Raw genomic sequence first — 20,636 nt, 5'->3', positions numbered from 1 at the left:
GATGTATAATGGAGTAAGTTTGGAATCAAGGCCTGCTTCCACCCATACACCTCTTACTCAGCCATTTGAGCAGGGAGAAGAGAAACATGTCAAGCATGACAGTCTTTAGAAGAGGACTGGGCCCTGCCCTCTAAACCCATTCTACTTCAAGGTCAAGTGAAATAACAAAAGAAATGGCAAAGCTCTAAGTAGAAATTCAGGTCCTAGCTGACAACTCTTTAGGCTTTCAGCTTGTTTTTAATGTTAAAGTGGGTACAAGAAAACTCCTGCCATCTCCAGACTAAATTCCCCCAGTTAAAAATTTTAGCTGCACAGTACCATGAATATTTATAGAATACCTAGCATACTTTCCCCATCAACAGTTGCAGAACAGATCAGCTAAATATAGACTGTGCTGGACCACTGGAGATCTCATACGAATGCTTTTACAGGCAACAACCCCCCAAAACTCTGGATGAATTCCAAAGACCCAGAAAACTAGAGAACTTTGGATGTAGGAGAGGTGAGAAAAAAAGTGAAAAAAAAGAAAATGAAATTAATAATTGATTTTATAGACAGAAAGCAGAAACACTTGAAACCACTGAAGGCCTAAAATTCTATGCAATTATATTTATTATAAATATCAATACAACTCTCTGGATGAGAAAATACTAGCTGTACACACACCAGTATTATTGGGGGAAGGGGAAATACAACAAACAAAAAAGCACACCAGATTTCTATGCCCAGAGCAAGGGAATGGAGAAAATATCTACACTTGATTTTTCTTTAAAAATAAATCTACAATACAAAGAACAAAATCAGTAAAAGCTGTTTCAAATCCTAATACATGCTATGAATTAGTTAAGGAAGTCATCTGATGCCACATGTAACTACTACTTTATTAAATTGAACTTATGAACAACACAAGTATTGTGAAATGCCAGCAGATGGCTACTACTTCCTGACAGAGTTTGATACCATCTGTAATTAAAAAAATCTCAGTATCTCATTGCTAGTAGTGGCTGCTGGGCTAAACATGAAAGAGACACTTCATTCAAACAGTTCAAATCCCTGAACTTCAGCACGTTATTCTTCGTTCATATCTTGTGTGCATTTAAGAAAGCAAATAAGTCTGTTGAAATTACTCCACTATTCCTTAGTCACAGTGATGCAATTGATTGTTTTAAACCATTTAAAGAAAACAAACAAGATTCATTCATTGTTTCAAAACACTGAATAGCTACTATACAAAGCAACTACTCAGGATTTCAGATCTTGCAAACTACTCTGTACCAGATGCTCTTTGTCCAAAATCTCCTTGGTATTCTGATTTCAGGAGGAATTCCTGTATCAGCAACTGGTAGAGGAAAATATCTATTACCAGGGGAACTCACACCAAGCTTCTGTGACAGAAGTGTGCATGATTTCTACTGTGTAGAAAACTACAACTTAGCATCAGAGATTCTTTCTCCATAAAGACAGCTCTTTCTACAGGTAGCATTTTCAGTACTGGTTATTAGTTGACCTTTTATTTATAAATATCCCATCAAAGGAGTCTGTGGGTTGACTCCATATGCTGCTTGGGGTCACAATAATGGGAGGCTTGTAGGGATACAAACATTCTAAGTCCAGTATTCCCAGTACCACTCTAAACCAGATGCTTGAGTAATAAAACAAACCCAAACCAACATGTTTGCCTGGGCAGATAACATAGTCCCAATAACCAGTATTTTGCTTAAGACAACTGTTAATTGGATGACTCCAGGGAAAACAAAGGCAATTTCGAAGGCAGTAGAGTTTAAGCAGAACAGCAAACCCTGAACTGATCTCACTCTCCAAAGGGTGATGTTAAGCTTAAGCCAACTGACAAAAAGAGAAGAGTTTTTCCATCTCACCACTAAGCTACTGTGATTACTTCACAACATCAAGCAAGAACAAGCAAAAAAAATAATCCAGTGAATCAGGCAATGCCCATTAACCTTGTTAATACAAAGAAATCAGTAAGACCTTCAAAGATCATCCTTACTGCTGAAACCAAAAGGCTGCTGGACAAAGAATATGAAGTGGCTTTCTGATGACTATGAGTGAATTTACTCATTGCTGGAGAAGGAGAAAAGCACAAACAGATGAAGACATGGGTCCATGGATATTACAATGCCAAGACATGCCTTAATGATTTTTGAAGCATAAGAGAAACAAGCAACTTTCTTGTTGCTGACAGACCACCACAAAGGCAATATGAAGATTACAGAACAATAATGGAGTTCTCAAAGCTAGATACTAGCTAGATATAGTGAGCTAAGTATCTGCTTTGCTGCAAAAATTATTGCAAATTACAGTAAAAATAAAAGGACAGTCTCCCACTGGTAACACAATGACAGAGAAATAAAATTCTGTATTATGTAAACATGAGAGAAAAGGTTATTTTATCCTCCGGTTCCTCTCTTTCGCATCTAGGATGTTCTTGCCCCTCAGTATTCCTTTGTTCTGAAATTGCTTATTCTGAGAAAAGCTGATTCCAATATTTTTCTCTATTGTGAATTATTATAAATCAGGATACATACATTCTTCTCCCTTGGTTGTCTGGCAATTAGTTTCAATTTATATCAAAACCCACATGGACTGCTGTTCTCAGTATAGATCACACTGGTACAGACATGTTTCTGAGTGATTTTTGTACCATGAAATAACCTGAGTAAAGCCCCAGAAGACAAGACTCTGCATGGTCCTTCCTTCATCTACATGAAGGCTTCCAACCACTTAATCTTGCATTACCCAGACAGCTTCTCCTGTAATCAGGTGGAATTCTGTCAGACACATCCTGGAAACAACTGTTTAGCTCTTTGTAATTCTTTCTGAAATTAAAGAGGGTTTAGAAATTTGCTTCCAAATTCACAGTATTCTCTAGATAACTTTTTTATTTTGTTCCTCAGAGAAGATAAACATAAGTTGGAAGTTTTATGAACTTTTGCACTCATCACTGGAGCAGCAGCATACTTTATTAGCAGAACCAGTGGTTACTTTGATGCTTTGCACAAATAGCCCCTGACTAATATATTCCTGACTGAAATCCTGCACATTCCACCTTGCTAAGCATCCCATGACAGATCCACACATGCTCTTCAATGCCCAGCACCTGTTCCCTTTTCTCAGGATATCATTTTTACCTAGTTACCAGGCTGTACAAACTCAGGCAAATACCTTGTGTTCTTCTTTCATCACCTGCTCAATAAGCTCAGATTTCATGGGAGGCTTAGAGTACTGGCCTGAAAGGAGGCCATGTCCCAGTTTAGCCCTGTAGGGAAAAGAGTGATGGGGTAGAAACAAATGTGAGAAAAACAAAAAAGAGAAATTTTATACCAAGCAGAAGTTTACTGTCTTTGACCCCCTGATGAAAGATCATCACCTGCAACTAAGTGGGCAAATCTTCCCATTCTACCTTGTGCCATATCTCACTTTCAAGCCCACGCAGAGGTGTTTTTTCACTCTGTCATTAAATTGTTTAGATTCTATTTAACTTGACCAAGTAAATCACTGAGAAGTGTCACTTACATCTGAGTGCTAAAATCTTGCGTTGGATCAAGAGGGGAGTAGTCAAATATTCGTGGAAGGTTTCCTACATACCTGGGCAGCAAGAACAAAGCAGAAACATTTAAATAACGCAGTTAGATTTACTGAAGAATATCCTAGCAGATCCTCAGCGTGATACATTAGCAGGCTTCCCCTGCGCTAACACGTCAACTTTTGCATCATAGCAGTGACTTAATCTATCCTTTGTAAGTGCTTCTGTCATGGAAAAAGAGTAATAAATAAATTAGGAAATGGACATTCAGGTTTTGCTTAGATGTTTCTAGCTATAAAAGATATGGTGGTTGGTGGCCATCTGGAATTTAAATTCTATTCTGTGATCCTGAAATAGCTTTAGGATGGTGTTATTTTTTGATGTCAAAACAGAGCTGGGTTGAGAATCAATGTACTTTTTATTCTTAATCAACATCAGCAAATAAATTCCAAATTTGTATCAGGAAGAAAACATGTAAAAAGAATGTTTCTATGAAGTTTTTTCAGAGAAAAAAAAGCTAACTCGACAGTAAATGCTGAGGTATATAATATTATAGACAGTTTGTTGGACAGTGAGACATTCAGTACTATGCTATCTGAGCACTGCTTCCCTTGAGCACAAGAAAAAACGGGGTAGGTAGGTACAGCCAAGTTGAAAGAACACATCTCCTTTCTGCCTAGTCCCTCTTTCATCAAAGATCTTCACTACTTGGTTGATGAGAAGTGCTCCAGGTAACTCCAAGGACCATGCTGTGGGAAAACAATCTCCCTTTAAAGTCCATTTTAGTATGTCTTGAAAATGGAGGTAGAAAAACTGGCAGACTACAACCTACAGACTGTACTCCATATGGCTAAAAAAAAAAAGAAAAAACAATTAAAAAAAACCCAACTATACATCTTCTCCCTCTTCTTCTCCAGAAGGCAATTGCTACATGAAAATCTGGAAGGCTTTCCAAAATCTAAAAGCTTTACTCCAGCACACACTCTACTACTGCTGTGGAATGAAAGAGCATTCTGAATTTTATTGCAAACCATAGATGGTCCCTTATAAAAAGGCTGCCCTCCTTGGAAGGTTGTGATCAGCTTTGAACAGTCACGAATATTTCATAGTCCTCTGTTGTGCTTTTGTCCTTTTACTCTTTTAATTCATAGAATCATAGAATAGTTAGGGTTGGAAGGGACCTTAAGATCATCTAGTTCCAATCCCCCTGCCATGGGCAGGGATACCTTACGCTAAATCCTATCACCCAAGGCCTCGTCCAACCTGGTCTTGAACACTGCCAGGGATGGAGCATTCACAACCTCCCTGGGCAACCCATTCCAGTGCCTCACCACCCTAACAGGGAAGAATTTCCTTCTTATATCCAATCTAGACTTCCCCTGTTTAAGTTTTAACCCGTTACCCCTTGTCCTATCACTACAGTCTCTAATGGAGAGTCCCTCTCCAGCATCCCTATAGGCCTCCTTCAGATACTGGAAGGCTGCTATTAGGTCTCCACGCAGCCTTCTCTTCTGCAGGCTGAACAGCCCCAAAATTCAGTGGAAGAAGATGCTCACAGTACCCTTTTCATGAAATTAGATTAATTTTTTTAATAAGAACATTAATTTTAAAATGCCTCTGATAGTTTCCCTCTTTTTAGCCAGACCTGCACATAAAAGGTGCACTGCTTTACATTAGCATGGATCAATATTAGCGTGTTTGTGCCAGTACATTTTTTTTTGCACAAATGACACTGGAGCAATAGAATGATTCTTGCACCTTTAGAGGCATGGGCCACTATAAAAAACCTTAATGTGTTACTGATGATATATATATACTGATATCTATACATACATATATGAAAAACAGGGACAGCCTGTGGTTTTCTGACAGATCAATCAAATTTACAAGGTGGCATATTATCTCCCACCACTAAAGCTAAGTTAAGAAGTTCTGATTTCAAAGGCAGATTGGGTTTTGTATTCCAGCATTTTCCAGAACAGAATACAATCACTAAATCCTCTAAGAAGCCACTGAACTGACTGAAAGAGACCTGTTTGCAGGTGAGACAAAAATGAAAATACCTTTTTCTTAGAAAAAGAGATTGAGGAATGCAGCAGCTGGTGACAAGAACTAGTTTGAAGCTACTTACGCTCGCTGGAACTCTGGGATGCTGAAAATAGCTTGCATGACAGCATTGAGGTAGCAGCTATTTCCCAGGTTCTTCATGCCAGTGTATCCTGGGCCATACATGGGCTTGAGTTTCACACCAGCTTCCTGAATCACTTCCCATTCAGAGACTCTTGGTTTTATATCATTATCTCTTAACCCATTCTCTGTCTGAAAGGAAGAAGATGATTTTTTTTCTCATCTGTTTAACTTCTGCAAGAATCATGCTGCTGCCATCATCACCAGCCTTGAGATCTATACTCTAGAAAAGAAGAGCCAAGCGAATAGGCAAAGAGGTAAATCCTGCACACAGCGGAGGAAATCGGGGTCAGAACACTAGCAGCTTCTTCTGCTAATATACACCTTAGCTCTTTACCACAGACTACTGGCTCTTTGAGTGTTCCTAGTTGTGACCTCAAACCCAGCTGGGAGCTTCACTTCTCCCAGGGCTCTGACCTCATCAAAACACTGCATTATTTCAGGTTTCATATTCCACTTCTAATGAACAGGAATAACTGCTGTAGAAGCTGGTCCCAGCAAACAAACCACACAAAAAGCTGCATATCCAAGAATTATGCCCTTCTTTCAAATGGGAAAAGCCAGAATTTATGACACTGAAGTTTCTCCCCTTTACAGCTCAGCATTCAGACACATCAATTGTTCACAGCTTGTAGGTATGGATCACTATACTGTCATTTACTGCTGGCACTACTCCATTACTTCACTAAGAATTGCAGACTGGTCTGAAGAACAGAGATGAAACCTTTACAACAGCTAAGACTAAGTTTTCAATGTTGCTGAGTAAAATAGGTTTTCTGGGAAGACCACTAGATAAGAGTAATGATTCACTCAGACCTCAGAAAATAAAACATGAAGTGTCTGGCTTTACAAAATTAAATACTATCTGAACAGTCTGAAAGATCACACAAATATAAACTACCAGTATCATTCTCCCATTTCTCTCCCACCCCCAGCTAAGACAAGTAAAAAGCAAACTAAACAAAAGACAGATTTCCTACCACTTGCATCTGCAGCATATCAATTCCAAAGTGTGCCAAATGTTTTGCTATATGTGGGTCTAAAACTGGCTCCTCTTCATCAAAGGAATAGACATCTATGAAAGCAGAGAGAAACCAATGAGTATCAAATGTTATCCTTTCTCTTTGTTTACCAACATTTCAATCTCAGTACAGGACTGCCTATACAACGTGCCTCAGTCATATTCACCAAATTTGGTTATGAAAAATGCAGAAAAATGCATAGACATCCATATAGCTCAGTAAATATCTTCAATGTTCTCAACACAATCACCTCAACTACTCTCCTCAGAAGAAATTACATGGCTCACAGTATTAAAACCTAAGAACATTTATAGTGATTATACTATTTCCCTCCCCAAAAATGAGAAATTTGTAGGGAAAACAAGAAATAGAGCACGAGGGTATGCAAAATTCTCAGATACGGGGCCAGTCCGCATTTTGAACATGACAACGAGAGATTCTGAATTTTTGTGGAGCTATTAGATACAGGCAGACACATCAAAACTGTGAGTACACAGGCCCAACTGACTACTGCCAATGGTACTTTAATATCTAGTACAATTCAAGGAATCCATCTATGCCCTTTTCCCACAGGGATGCAGAAAGAACTGAGAAATTCTGCATTAGAAATAAAGAGGTGTTTATTGGATTGCACACCACTGGATTGGCCTCTTCCTCTGTAGTGAATGACTACTTCCCTCCTTCGGTCCCTACTCATACCAAAATCCAGAATCCCTCTGCCAGTCTGCCTGTGCTTCTCAGCCACGTCTTCATGTCAAGCATTTTTTCACAATGACCTTTCCCCATTTGACCAGATGTAGGCTAACAGAGAAAACTTAGCCAGAGGAAAGATAAAACAAACCCAGAAGAGAGCAGGAACCCACATAACAGCTGTCTGCAGCACAAATATAACTTCTAAAATGTCCTTATCCTGCCCTCTCCTTGCAGCTACAGACCCTGGCTCTGATGCAGCCCATCCTGTATGTAAGACTTCTAACAAAAAGGCAGCTTCCTTGAAGACTGATAGTACCAAACTCACACTAAAATTATAAGCTGAAGGTCAGCCAAGAGCTCACAGATCTAATGCAACTTTTTAAATTTATCAGCCCTATGAAAAACAAACACTCTCAAAACAAGGAATTGAACTTTTCAGTTGTGCTGCCAGCTGCTGAATAGCCATCAGACTCTCTATTACTGATCCTGATGACCTCTGTGGCATGCCTCTGGCTGTAGCTGCCCATCTGCTGGAATACCACTGTGTGGTAGCAACCATACCCAGAAGATACAACTGTTCATCCACATACAAGACATCACAACATTCTCATAGTCTTCTGGTGAGGTCACAGTGCAACCAACACATCATGAAAAGTTCAAATTTAAATGGAGTGAGACTACACATCAGTTGATTTTGGGTGAATATTTTCGACGTGGAAGGTTTGATTTTGTTTTTCCTCTGCTCTGGCAACTGAAGAGAAAGCAGCCATCTGGGACTACTGACCCAGAGCAGCAAAAATGGAACACAAAACCACAATCTTTTGCTCAAGCCCAGCTTGTGTCATATACTTTAGTACTTTCTGCTTTAGTACTTTTCAACTTAAATTCATGTGAGAGAGATATAATTCACTTTAAAAAAAATAGAAATAAAATAAAAATCAAACAGCAACAAATCATAAAAAGAGGATGAGATCCCACAAACACAGGTCTGTAATGTTGTTACATGGACAAATGTAGACAAGAAATGTAGACAAGTTGGTAAATGTGACACACAAAAGCTGGTATCCTTAGAGTGAGAAAGGAGGAAAAAGGGAGGGAGGGGGACAAAAAGAAAGAAAAACAAAAAACAAACAAAAAACCCCCAAAACAAACAAAAAAAAGAAAAATCTGAGATAGATAACAATGCTATTAAAGAGAAAAAAATCATTATTATTCATATAAATATAAGTTCTGGCTGCGTAGACATCCCTCCTTCCTACTTAAAGGATAACAGCCAATAGCAACACTGTCCCTGGAGAAAAAAATTGCTCAGGATCCCCAAAGAAGTATCTGACAATTGCCAAGACTGGCATCCACAAAGCAACTCATTCAAGTACCTGTCAGATATGGCTTCCAATGTCAAATCCCCATCCCATTCCTCAAGGCAGTTTCAAACACGCAATCTCAGAATGTCTTGAAATGAAATCTAATGGCATTGTCGAGAGAGGCAACACATTGCATAGTCTGCAGAGTAGTTACTCAACCTATTGAAGCAAGCAACATTTCTGACACTTGTGCATCCTGTCCAAGGTCCAAGAGCAGAAGACAGAAGTCTGGCTCAATTTCTGCACTGATCTCAGATGTATTTGTTGTCAGAATGCTACAAAAGGCTAATGCTCCAGAAATCTTTCATAATGTATATAAGATACATTTCCTACACGAGCAGCTCTCCTCTGCTCCCTCTGTTCACACACAGGAAAAGTGTAAGTGGAATACTGGCATCACGTCTTTCTCCTCTTACTGTTGTGAAAATGGAGTAAGTTATATCAGCAGAGGGACTAAATGCTTATTACTCCTCTACCATCACCTCTTCACCTCCAGCCCAGGGAATCAGAAACCAGACAGACTCCGCATCACAATCAGTCATGGAGCCCTCTTTCCCGAACCTCACCTGTCATCCAGCCCTATTGAGAGGTTATGATTAACACAGCAATACACATCAGAGAGAGAATAATTACTGGAAAAGAAACAAGGAGGGTTTGGGGGAGGACACCCTTTCTATAGGGAAACCAAATAAACACCATCCAGAGGAGCAAAGGTCTGTGGAGAACAGCTGGTACCCCTCTTTCAGAGGGAAGGACGACAGCCTGTCCGTTGTTATCCCAAACACAAAACCCATTAAAGAGTATTTTGTTTATTTTGTAGATGCAGTTGAAATCTACAACTGAGCAAACCCTAAACACCTTCAATAATTCAGAGATTCAAACGGAAAACATCCAAGACCAGACTCGCGCAAGGAAACAATATTCCATCTGGGAGAGAAAAGAATGAATTTTGCTCAAGTGTTTCTTAGGCAGCACTGGCTGAATCTGACTACAGTCTCCTTTCCCTGACACTGAATAGGAGGAAAAGATGGGAAAAAGATGAAAAAAATTAAAAAAAAAATTAAAAAAAAATCAACTGATGTGTTAAAAAGGGGGCTGCTCTAAACAGCTGTCTTTCCCCACATGGTCATAAGCATTAAGCCCAAAATGTAATTATGCTACGTGTTCTGCCATTTTTATTTCTCCATACTGCTACAGCAAAGGATTGCTTTGTTTATGACTTTTTCAGCTTCAAGCATTTACTCCATTTAATCCTCACGCACCATAACCCTCCACAGCAACAATGCAGAATGTTTGCATATTCTCCAAGTGTGACAAAGATACCTCTATAGCCTTTTTCCCCCTCTCAAGATCATGAGGTATTTTGCAAATGTGCATCACAGCAGCTCCATGAAGATGGGTGTTCATTAGACTGAACCAAATGTTACCAAAACAGTAAGGAAAACCAGCACAGTTTCCAGTATAAAAAAACCCAACATACATGCTGTTAATAACAGGCTTTTCTGACTTAAAAATAATTTCCCTGTTATTGTTTCTATGTACATAAGATTGAACCATATGCCCTAGCAAATGTAGAACTGAAAACCACTGTTACTCTGGATTCTACTGTCTCAAAATAATACCGTTCTTCTATTACATATCTACTATTATACAAACCCAAAAAACCTATTTACACTAAATATGAAACAGGAGGAGAGCAGATAAAAAAGGTAAGGGCTTTCTCCAAACGGAGTGTGTGTTGGTCCTCCCTATCCCAATCAAGATTCACAGACTCACAGGGCTTCCTTTGCATATCACACTCTCAGAAAGATTTATACTAGAAGTACAAACGCACTTTGTAATAGATATACACATGCACAAAAGATAGCTCATCTCAGAGCCTGCCAGGCAGCTGACCTGCTCCATCAGGAGTGATGGTTCCCAACTTCACTGCTAGGGGATAACCTGTCTCCTTGTAGTGCTCCATTGCGTGCCCGTTCCCCCCACTGCCATCAAAGAACCACTTTCCACAAAGCACAGAACCATCTGTCAAGTTCAGCCACAGATTCTCCCGCAGGTCACATTTTGAGCATTTCCAACCACTGCAAGAGAAAACAGGAAGAAATTACAGAACTAAGTAAGTCAGGAACTAGTCCTGTATTTCCAGTTATGGTAGATAAAACCAAGCATACACACCCAGACCAGAGTCATGCAGAACTGTTGGCTGAGTTCCTGGCTTTAATTCTGTTCCTCTGGACATTATTAGAGAATCTACAACAAACCAACCTTATTATCCTTACCTGGGGGGAATTCTAACACCATTGTCTAACTGTACAAGTGTTTTGGCATGTTTAGATGCCTGTAGTTCTTCTTCCCAGGAGTCAGGGTCCTGCTTCCTGTAGGGTGATTTTGCACTGAGGAGTGCATCACAAGCTATCGTCACCTGGAAGACAAATGTATGTCAATCAAAACCTAACATGATTCAGTGACTAGACAGAACTTGGCATTCAGCCCACTGCCAACCACTTACAGAACTGGATATCAGTAACACTATTTATATACTTAAATATGCATGTAATCTTCTGGATTGCAGTTTTATTTTAGCATAAAAACAGACACATGTATTAAGTGAGTTTCCCTGGGACAATCTGGCATCATAATAAGCGAAGGAATACAGGAGGTAAAAATGAAATGCAAGAAACAAAGACAAATCAGAGTTTTCAAAATTTCTATTACAGCTGATTAAAAAAGATCTTTATGTAAAACCAAGCACCACACATGAGAAAACAAAGCACCATCTTGATAAAAACTGAAGTAGAAGACAATTCCTATCACAGCTTCCACACACTCACTGACCAGTGCTGGTAGCTCTTCTATATTAGGTAATGGGATTTCATAGTGATCAGGAAATAAAACGAGTTTTGCTTCATCTTCATATTCAAAGTCATCACTGTTCAGATCACTGTTTATCTCTAGATCTGGAAAACAAGATGGGGAATGTTAGGAGACTGTCCCGAGATCAAGGTTCCTAAATCGTGGCATGGGTACCATTATGAAGCATTCCTCGCCTGGCATCAGCCAGCAAGTTGATACTGTCAAGTAAGTAGTTTCTTCTGGCTATAAATGTTTGTGAAATCCTGATCGAAACTGAAATCTAACCATCCTACAAGAGAATGCTCTGAGGGCAAAGATTTCCATCTTAATCTCATCCCCAGTCAAAGCTGATTTGGCCTCTCTCCAAGCAGTGCTTTGTTGCAGACATCACATTCTGGGAAGCAGCTAATAAAATACTGCTCATTTTGGACAAAAACAGGATGTAACACTGTTCATGTCTTTCACCCAGGATCTTGAAATGCTATACAATATAGAGACCAGGTCACACTACCCATGTCCAAATTGCAGAGCAGGAATAATGCACCTCTGTTTCACCCCCCCATATTTTCCAGGCTGAAACGTGCTATGATTCTCATCCATCATGAGCTTCTGGCCTTTCTGCTCATGAAGATGTCCAAGGCTGGAAGTATTCACGCATCTCGTTCATACTCCCAAACAGCTATATCAAGTACAGTTATAACAGCATTATCCCTCTATTGCAAACTCCACTCTGTAACTAGCATAAGTGTTTAGAAAACACTTACTAATAAAGCTTTCCTTTGAAGATAAAGTCTTCCATAGTGTTTGTGTATCCTCTTATTCCAGTGTAAAGGATGACTTTTTTGCTTAAAAATGTGCCTTCAGCTAAAACACTCATCCAGAAATAAGCGGACCCAGAGATAAGCCAGGAGGGTATATAAGTAGCTAAATTACTAGTATTTTTATCTCTAGCTTCATCAAAAACATAATTATCCCATAGTGACAAGACTGAGTTCAAATCTTGCTCAGCTCTTTCCAGGACAACTGAAAAAGTTAAGACCAAACATGTGCAAGCTGTCTGACATTTCACAAGATTCAATTGCAAGAGTAGCCTAGGCAAGGATGGAATGTTCTGCATTCTTCTCCCATCTGAGATGCTGGATCGACTGTATTCCAATGTACCAGTCACTGACAGAATAAGGTTCAACCAAGAAAGAAGATATATTAGCAGTAGCTAAAGCTGGCTCTTATTTTCACTGTAAGTACATGCATATGCTTAATGGCTCACTCAATACTAAACGAGCATTGGCAGCAACCACTGCACCCAGGGAATGACTGAAATCTCAAATGTATATTTGGCAGAGAGGTGAGAATGGCAGAAGCCAGATTCAGAAAACTAAACTCTGTTTACCCAGTGAGCAGTAACAGCCTGAAATCCTAAGTGATAAAACAAGTATCAAAAGATATTTTAACTTGACCTGGAAAGATCACTTCTTGAGAACAGCATAATCCAGTTTCCATTCAATTCTTGGCTCACCTGCTCACCAGCCAGTCCTGAGGGGTGGCAACCCCCACTGTCAGAGACTTCCAGCAGCATGACCTCTTTCTCAGCAGTAACAAACAAATGCCCCTTCTTATCAGCTGAATATAGACCCAAAAGCAAGGACTTCTTCTTATACTGAATGACATTTATAAAGAAAATATTAATTTGTTACTAATTCCCCAAATCACATTATTTTCAGAAGGATCCCTTCCATTACTACAGCATAAGAGATAACCAATGACCTCACTTCACTCTGGGCTTCTTTCCCATCTTGTATTACAATCCTGTGTTTTAATAAAGGAGTGAATCTCAACAGACATGGTCTGTAACATTAAGATTTTCCACTCTCTGAAGCAAAGAAACTTAGTATCTCCAAGCTGACACAAGCAAAGGATAAGAGATTTAGGGCCCTGAAATTTGATGGTGACCAAGATAGCAAAACCAGAAGCACTGATCATCTCCTATATATGACAGAGGTTCCTCAGAAACTATGAAAACTGCGTGTATCTTCAGCCGCTTTAAGGACAGCAAACGCCTCTTCCAGGGCCTGCAGTCACACACCTCGCTCAGCCACCAGAGGGAACCTAAGGACAACTCACGTCAACTGCTGTTATCTGTAGACATGTGTGAGATGGGCTGGTATTTTCATTTCCTTACGACACTGACATTAAGCTTATGGTATTTAAAATCCGCTGTATAGAAACAGCAATGATGCAGTTCCCTGGATTCAAAATTCAGACCCACTCCAGCTCATCTCACAAGCCAGACAACAGCCAGCCAGTACTAACTTTACTGCTGCTGACCTGACCTGCATTTGAACTAGTGATCCAGGGATAAAAGACGGAAAACCCTATTAGCAATGATCCACTGCCACCTAAGGACATCACACACTTAGAAGCATCAGCCTTTTGTGTCCAGTGGGTAGGGAAGGAAAGATCCCTTTTACCTTCGTGGGTCTCATACAATTCACATTACCAGAAAAGCAGAAAACCATGTCCTGTCAGCATGGCATTCTGGATATCCAACACACTGATATGGCAGCATCATACTTCCTATTTTAAAGAAAGATATGTGCAACTTCATAACAGGGAAAAAAAAAAAAAAAAAAGAGGATTTAACTGGCGATTCAAATCACTTTTGAAGGTGACCATGTAAAGCTGGTAGACTTCTACTTCACACTCCTACTCCCTCTGAACAGGAATTAAGTACTGTCAGTACTTTCTGGCAATTATGACTCTGAAGACAGTTTCTCAGGATTCAGATCCAGTACATAAGAGTGGAAAAGCCTTCTAAGGTCAATGACTGAAATCCCTTGCTGCAGCAGATGACCATATAAACTTATCCCTTCTGTTGACTGTCAGACGGGCCCCTTAATGATGTCCAGCAGAAAACCCTCAAATGACTACTCACCCTTTCACACCTTGGCTTGTATGTGCTGAGAGCCACAGTTGCAAAGTTCAGTAAGAAGTTCTACCTGCATTATATTTTCCATGCCTGTGCAAGAGCCAACACAGCTAAGAAAGTATGAGCATAGATATAATAGAAACAGACAATTATTACTTTAGAAGGCAACAGAGCCACACTAAATGAGGGCAGAGGTTGACCCTGTAGCCAGCAGGCACAATGTGCAGTCTGTAGGCAGCTTTGAACTTAGATTTTAATACTAGAGCAGACTTTCAGAGAGGAATAAGAGTAACTGCATGAAAGAGGAGCTGGGGGAAACTGACTTCCAAATGCAGCATTATTTGACTAAAAATTACTGTAGTACTAAAGGCACTGAAAAATATGAACCTTCAAACACTATACTTCAGACAGGAAGAACTTCTGAGGAAAAAGAAAGGCTTTACTCAGTTCCAAGACTGACGCACAAGACAACCAACCAGCCTAATATTTTTAAAGAGCCGACAACTTGATGGGGAATGCCCATATGACATCGTGGAGTAACAGCTTTATGGTGTCTCCTCAGGGCCCCAGTTAAACTCTGTGGTCACTAAAACAGTGTCGATAGGTCATAAGTGTGGTGTTGGGAGGCCAGGACGACAGGCAAAGCAAAATAACAGACAACAGAGGCTCGACTGACATTATTTTGGGCAAGTAGTCAGTAGAATAAATTTACTGCAGCTCATAGGCATAACTTTAGTGACGGTGAGAAATTCACTGCTGCTGAACTGACTGAAAACAGCAGCTGGAAGTGGAAGACAGTACTGTAAACCAACCCACTGGAGGGGAAGGAGTGGAGGTGCTCAGATCAAATTTAGACAGGTTACCAACAGACTGCACTAATAATAGTGGTATAAGGAGACTCCAGCCAGGACCCCTAAACAGGATTTCCTGTGCATATGGATGTATCTGTGTCATAGGAACGGGAACACAAACACAAAAATTGAATGAGAATGTTAACTAGTAAGCCTACAACTAATTTTGAAACTCTAAAAAGACATCTTAGGAATCTGGGCTTGACCCTGCTCTCTCACTGAAAAGCAATAGACAAATTTGTATTGACTTGGAAGTGGAGGACTGAGTCTTTAAATCAAAATATTTCTTCCTGAAGCCTCTAAATAATAATGAATTGCAGCAACAGCACTTTGCAAAATAAAGGCTACTCAATTCATTTGTCTTCAGGCATATCTGAAACACTGACCTCACCAGATGAGCTATTAAAAACAAAAAAAAGAACAAAAAAAAAAAACCCTCTTTAGTAATGACAGTCTCCAGTCTCCTTTGTGGCAAAAGGAAAAGCAAAACTTTGCACTAAGATCATTTAGATAATTCGCTATCTGTAAAATAACATTAAAATTGCTTGCTATGGTCTAATCAGTTCCACTGCTACTGCTGGTGAGTTCACACAACTTTACTGCTCTAAAATTTAAAAATATTGCTGGAACACCCTCAAATCCTCCTAAATCAAGCTTTCCACTCATAGATGCATACTATTTCAGTACTTACTTAAATAAATACAAACTTAAACCACTGGTAGTAAAAAGTCCTCTTCAAAAGCTTACCAAACAAAAGCATCCATACTGAAAATAGGGTTCTGCTACTCCGTGCTATGAGATCTAGGAAAGTTAAGTGAAGCTGTGCTGAAATGCAGCATGGCCACTCTTATGAATGGTCTTTACAGTTAGAAACAGTAGTCATAACTACATTCACTGCCACAGGCAGGCAGATGCCACCCAGGAAAAGCCCAACAAGTTTATATGTTCCCCAGAAACTCTAAGTGGAAGTTTTGTCTTCCTTTCCAAGGCTGCCTCTGAGACCAGCTGTGTGTCATGGATACAGCTCCTCACTGAGACTCACAAGCAATTACCATCCTCACAGATCTGCTGACAGAGCTGTTCATTTGAGAACTTCAAAACACTTTTAATTGACGGTCTGAGTTAGCTCTGACTTTGCTCTGAACAGAGCGCACGCAACTTGCTGCACTGGCAGATCCTGCTGTGGTAACTGATCTGGAAGAGGATGTCTATGGACAAGTTTTACGACAGCCCCTCTGTCAGCTCTGTTTAACCTAGAGTCCAGACTTTGGCGGGGACCAACAGGTGCCTAGAAGAGGATACCAGAACAGGGCAAAACTGCAGTGATTCCTCCTGCAAGATATACTTCCTCCCTTCCAGATAACTATCTAGGGAGTTTTGTTTGCTGGGGCAGTGAGGAGTGTGCTTGCCTGGTTGGTTTCGAGAGACAGGGGAGATACTGCATGCAGCTGTGGTTTCTCTATTTGAAAAGAGAGGTTCACTTATTTATAAAGCAAAATAATAGAAAACAAAATATAAAATGCTGCTCTACTCCTGATGTTTCACTTAACTCTCCCTGCTGCTGACAACTGAGCTGACATTTTCAGAGAACCATTCACACCATCTCTCTCAGAACTACCTTTCTGAACAGCTATAGCTAATTTAGACATCACTATGTACACATAGTTAAAGCACTTCTCGTCTTCCTTGCATTTTCCAACATTTACTTCATCTATAGTTTAGTTATTAGCACATTTAAGAATCACTTTAAGATTTTAAATCAACCACCAAACTCTATTTCCTCATTTTCCAGTATCTTCTCAAACCATTTATGATCGCATTAATTCATCAGAACATTATAAAGAACTCTGCTGATAACCCTGCTGTAAGAACTGGGCCTCCAATCTTTTTAACACAAGGATCTTCCCCCTGATTCTACTACTCCTTTTGACCAGGGTCTCATAAGGAAGATCACAGTACATCCTGTTAACCAAATTGCTCTTATTCACATAATCACTGAATACGTAGGGAGCCTACTACACACAGTCACAGAATATTCTTAGGCCCAGAACCATTGCTTCACTTTGGAAAATACATAATGGTTCTTATCTGTTTCAGCATATTTATACAACTTTCCCTCAGTTTTCATCCATTTGTTTCCTTACAGACGTGCAAATATGAAAATCAAATTTAGTGATGGTACTTTTCTTGTCCCATCATGTCCTTTTTTTTTTTGTTTTCCCCCTATACCTGCTATCACATTTACCACACTGTGGCTGATTTAAACAAGACTGTGCATACCAAAGACAATGGTGCAGCTGGTTCTTATCTGAGAACCTTGTGAAGTCATGGGGAGCTACCATCTTGTCCAATCAATTAATTTTACAGACTGGATCTAAAACCTCTTTGTGGGAAAGCCACAAATATTGACAAGCACAAAGTATCTTCAATCTTGCTAGCCTAGCTAACAATGCAGTAAGGATACTATTCCATGCATCATGACGCAGTCTGCCCTAAATACCACCCCAAATCCCCTGAAGCTTGCACATCTGAGCTGAAGTAACCATATCTACACTGCCTAGCAACACCTAAATAACCTAAAGGCAGCTCATCCATTTCAATGCACAATGTTTTATTCATCTTCCTGATTACATAGAATACTCACAGACAACACCGTCCAACCCTCTCCAGAAGATAAACAAAACAGAGTAAGCTCAAAACCCAATTTTGTTATTATGCACACACACTTTGTCACAGATCTTTTAAGCTTCCAGCTGACTGACCCAACCAGTCTGTGTTTCCATTGCATCTACTGGATACCAGCAGTGCTAGAAAGTAACCAGTAAGTATCCAAAAGATGTTGTCCTAATACTGTGAAGATTGAGAAAGGTTTAGTATCTTTAATAGCTTTACATCAGAGAGGATTATAAGAAGCAATGTAACAAACGCCCAAACTGGACCGGTTTGTACACAAACTGGGTCTTCAGAGAATTCTTCAAAGACACCTAGAAACACCATGATGTTAAAGCTATCCATTGGTAATTATCTATTCCTGTTTGACAGGGTAAGCCCTTAATTGCAGGCCGATAACAGCCAGCTTTATGCAAACCTCTACCATAAGTGCCTTAAGTTCACCACAATGAGAAAGTCAGAACTAAAATGGCCTGGTAACATTAGAAGTCCAGCAGCAATGAACCAATGAGGAAGATGCTGGATTAAGAGATAAAATGCCAAATTTGGCTAACCATCTCTACTGCTGTCACATGCAATCACCTGGCCTCTCTGTGCTTTGATTTCCTCAGCTATGAACAAGGACAGGAATAATTATTTGTTCTTTTCTTTAAGTATGACCAAAAAATAATAAAATCTGCTGAGCCAAAGAAGTGAATACAATGCATTTGGATGCACAGGAAAGACCAGAATTGATACCATTTTACTCCCAGCCAGCAGGGGCTGCAAAGAAGACTGCAGAAGAGACCAGATGAGGTACATTTTCAAAAGTACATTAGATGCCAGAATGGTGGATTAAATGGTGATAGTTCATGTGTTAAATCCACCCCAGTGGAACTACACCACCTTCATAAGTCTCCTGGGACACTTGGAACTGCTGCACCAGATTTATTCAGTGGGAACAAAATGCTCATGTGCAAGGATGGAATTTGAAGACTCCAACACAGCACAGCAGAGGAAATATGCTACATATGCTGTGTGCCAGAATACCATAATGACAGGAGCCTCAAAATGCAGGCAGTAGATCAGCAAGAATAAAATTAGACCATGCTTTTGTACTTATTTACACTCACATTGCTAACACTGTACCACCTTTGCTGCACCACAACCAGCTTTGTTGCTGAACCTATTATTTTACAAGCATCCAGTAAATGGCATTTAGAAGAGCATCTGCAAATTACCTCCTTAACTGACTTAACTCCTACAAAAGAATTTTCATTTCTTTATGACTCATCTTTAGATTTTATTTTTCATTTCTCTAAGCCCTCCTTTGAAATCTTACTCCAAACATTAACAACAACAATTTAATTGAACACAATCTGCAAAGTCCTCTTAAAGACACATTCCACAGATCAAAGTAATTCCAAAGGGAGGTCATGCTATTGTTTCACTTTAGCCATAAGAAAAAAAAAAAAAAAAGCGGTTGTGAGAATAATTGAGGGCCTACTTTTTCAAACGAAAAACCACAACAACCCAATACAATCAAAACCAAACAAAAATCATCCAAACAATCAACCCAATCCTCTTCCCCAACCCCCCTTCCCCCCCCCCCCCCAACCAACCAAAAAGAAAAGCCACAAAGAGCTCCAAAGCCAGACAATATGGTGGACAAAACACAAGTTCACATGCAGACAGGGTCAGAAAAGGACTGTGTGAAAACAGCTGTTAACAATACCTAAAAATAGCTTAGCATTCCTCCTTTTTGGTAAAGCTCCACCAGATGCCCCTGGTACCTTCTGGAAAGAGAGAAAGAAACAGTTTGAAAAAAAAAAAAAAAAAATCTATCAATTGAGACAAGAGTAAACCAGCAATAATCCCATACCATCACCACTTCTAACACACCTCTATCTGCTCATCGTCCTACTATTAAATCGCAGTCCTTGCTGAGCAAGCATGTAAATCCTCTTCATTCACCTCTGACAAGAAGACTCAACTCATCATTGCTTACTACCCTCACGGAGTGAGAAAGCCACCATCTGAATCTTTCATACTTCACTCTGTTCATAATTAAACAGAGCATGACTCATGGTCATCATGGGTGACTGCTGTTCTGTCCACAAACAGAAGCACCTACCATCACTCAGACCTATCACCACTTGATCCCTTATAGTATTTCTTAATACTAAAGCTCAATTAGAGAGGGGAAGAAAAGGCTATTATGCACATAAAATATTCAATCCTTCATAACCAATTCCAGTATGAACACTTTGCTGTGATCTATTAGTTCAGCTAATTTTCTTCTATCCAGAAAAAATGCCCTTTCCAATAGGATCCATGCCTGCTTCCATTAAGATCAAAGTTACCACCATGCTTTCTTAATATTAGAAAGTATGGAGGAAAACCTGACCACACCCAAGCAATTGTTTTAGAAGGATTTTTATTTATTTTTATTTTATAATTTAAGTAAGTTCCACAGCTGAGAATAGTAAACTTCCAAGTGACATTCCATTTCAAAAACTATTTCCCCAGTTCAGAACACCTCATAAT

General features: G+C 39.7%; 1 protein-coding gene across 2 annotated transcripts in view; it reads right to left on the bottom strand.

Moving 5' to 3' along the window:
* The window catches only part of USP13 (ubiquitin specific peptidase 13), a 55,175-nt gene that overhangs the window by 18,694 nt on the left and 15,845 nt on the right, over positions 1-20,636 (bottom strand). For both annotated transcript variants that reach the window (XM_062602904.1, XM_062602902.1), the window contains exons 3-10: positions 19,825-19,885; positions 11,646-11,767; positions 11,090-11,232; positions 10,707-10,891; positions 6,712-6,806; positions 5,676-5,863; positions 3,535-3,606; positions 3,184-3,277 (exon numbers count right to left, since the gene is read on the bottom strand). In XM_062602904.1, coding sequence (XP_062458888.1) covers positions 3,184-3,277; positions 3,535-3,606; positions 5,676-5,863; positions 6,712-6,806; positions 10,707-10,891; positions 11,090-11,232; positions 11,646-11,767; positions 19,825-19,885 — 960 coding nt within the window. The remainder of the gene's footprint in view (positions 1-3,183; positions 3,278-3,534; positions 3,607-5,675; positions 5,864-6,711; positions 6,807-10,706; positions 10,892-11,089; positions 11,233-11,645; positions 11,768-19,824; positions 19,886-20,636) is intronic.

This window comes from Pezoporus occidentalis, unplaced genomic scaffold (assembly GCF_034315485.1).
Source record: "Pezoporus occidentalis ecotype Australia unplaced genomic scaffold, CSIRO_AGI_Poc_V1 ctg8, whole genome shotgun sequence".
In the NCBI taxonomy this organism is placed as follows: domain Eukaryota; kingdom Metazoa; phylum Chordata; class Aves; order Psittaciformes; family Psittacidae; genus Pezoporus; species Pezoporus occidentalis.
This window is presented reverse-complemented; position numbering and strand designations above follow the sequence as displayed.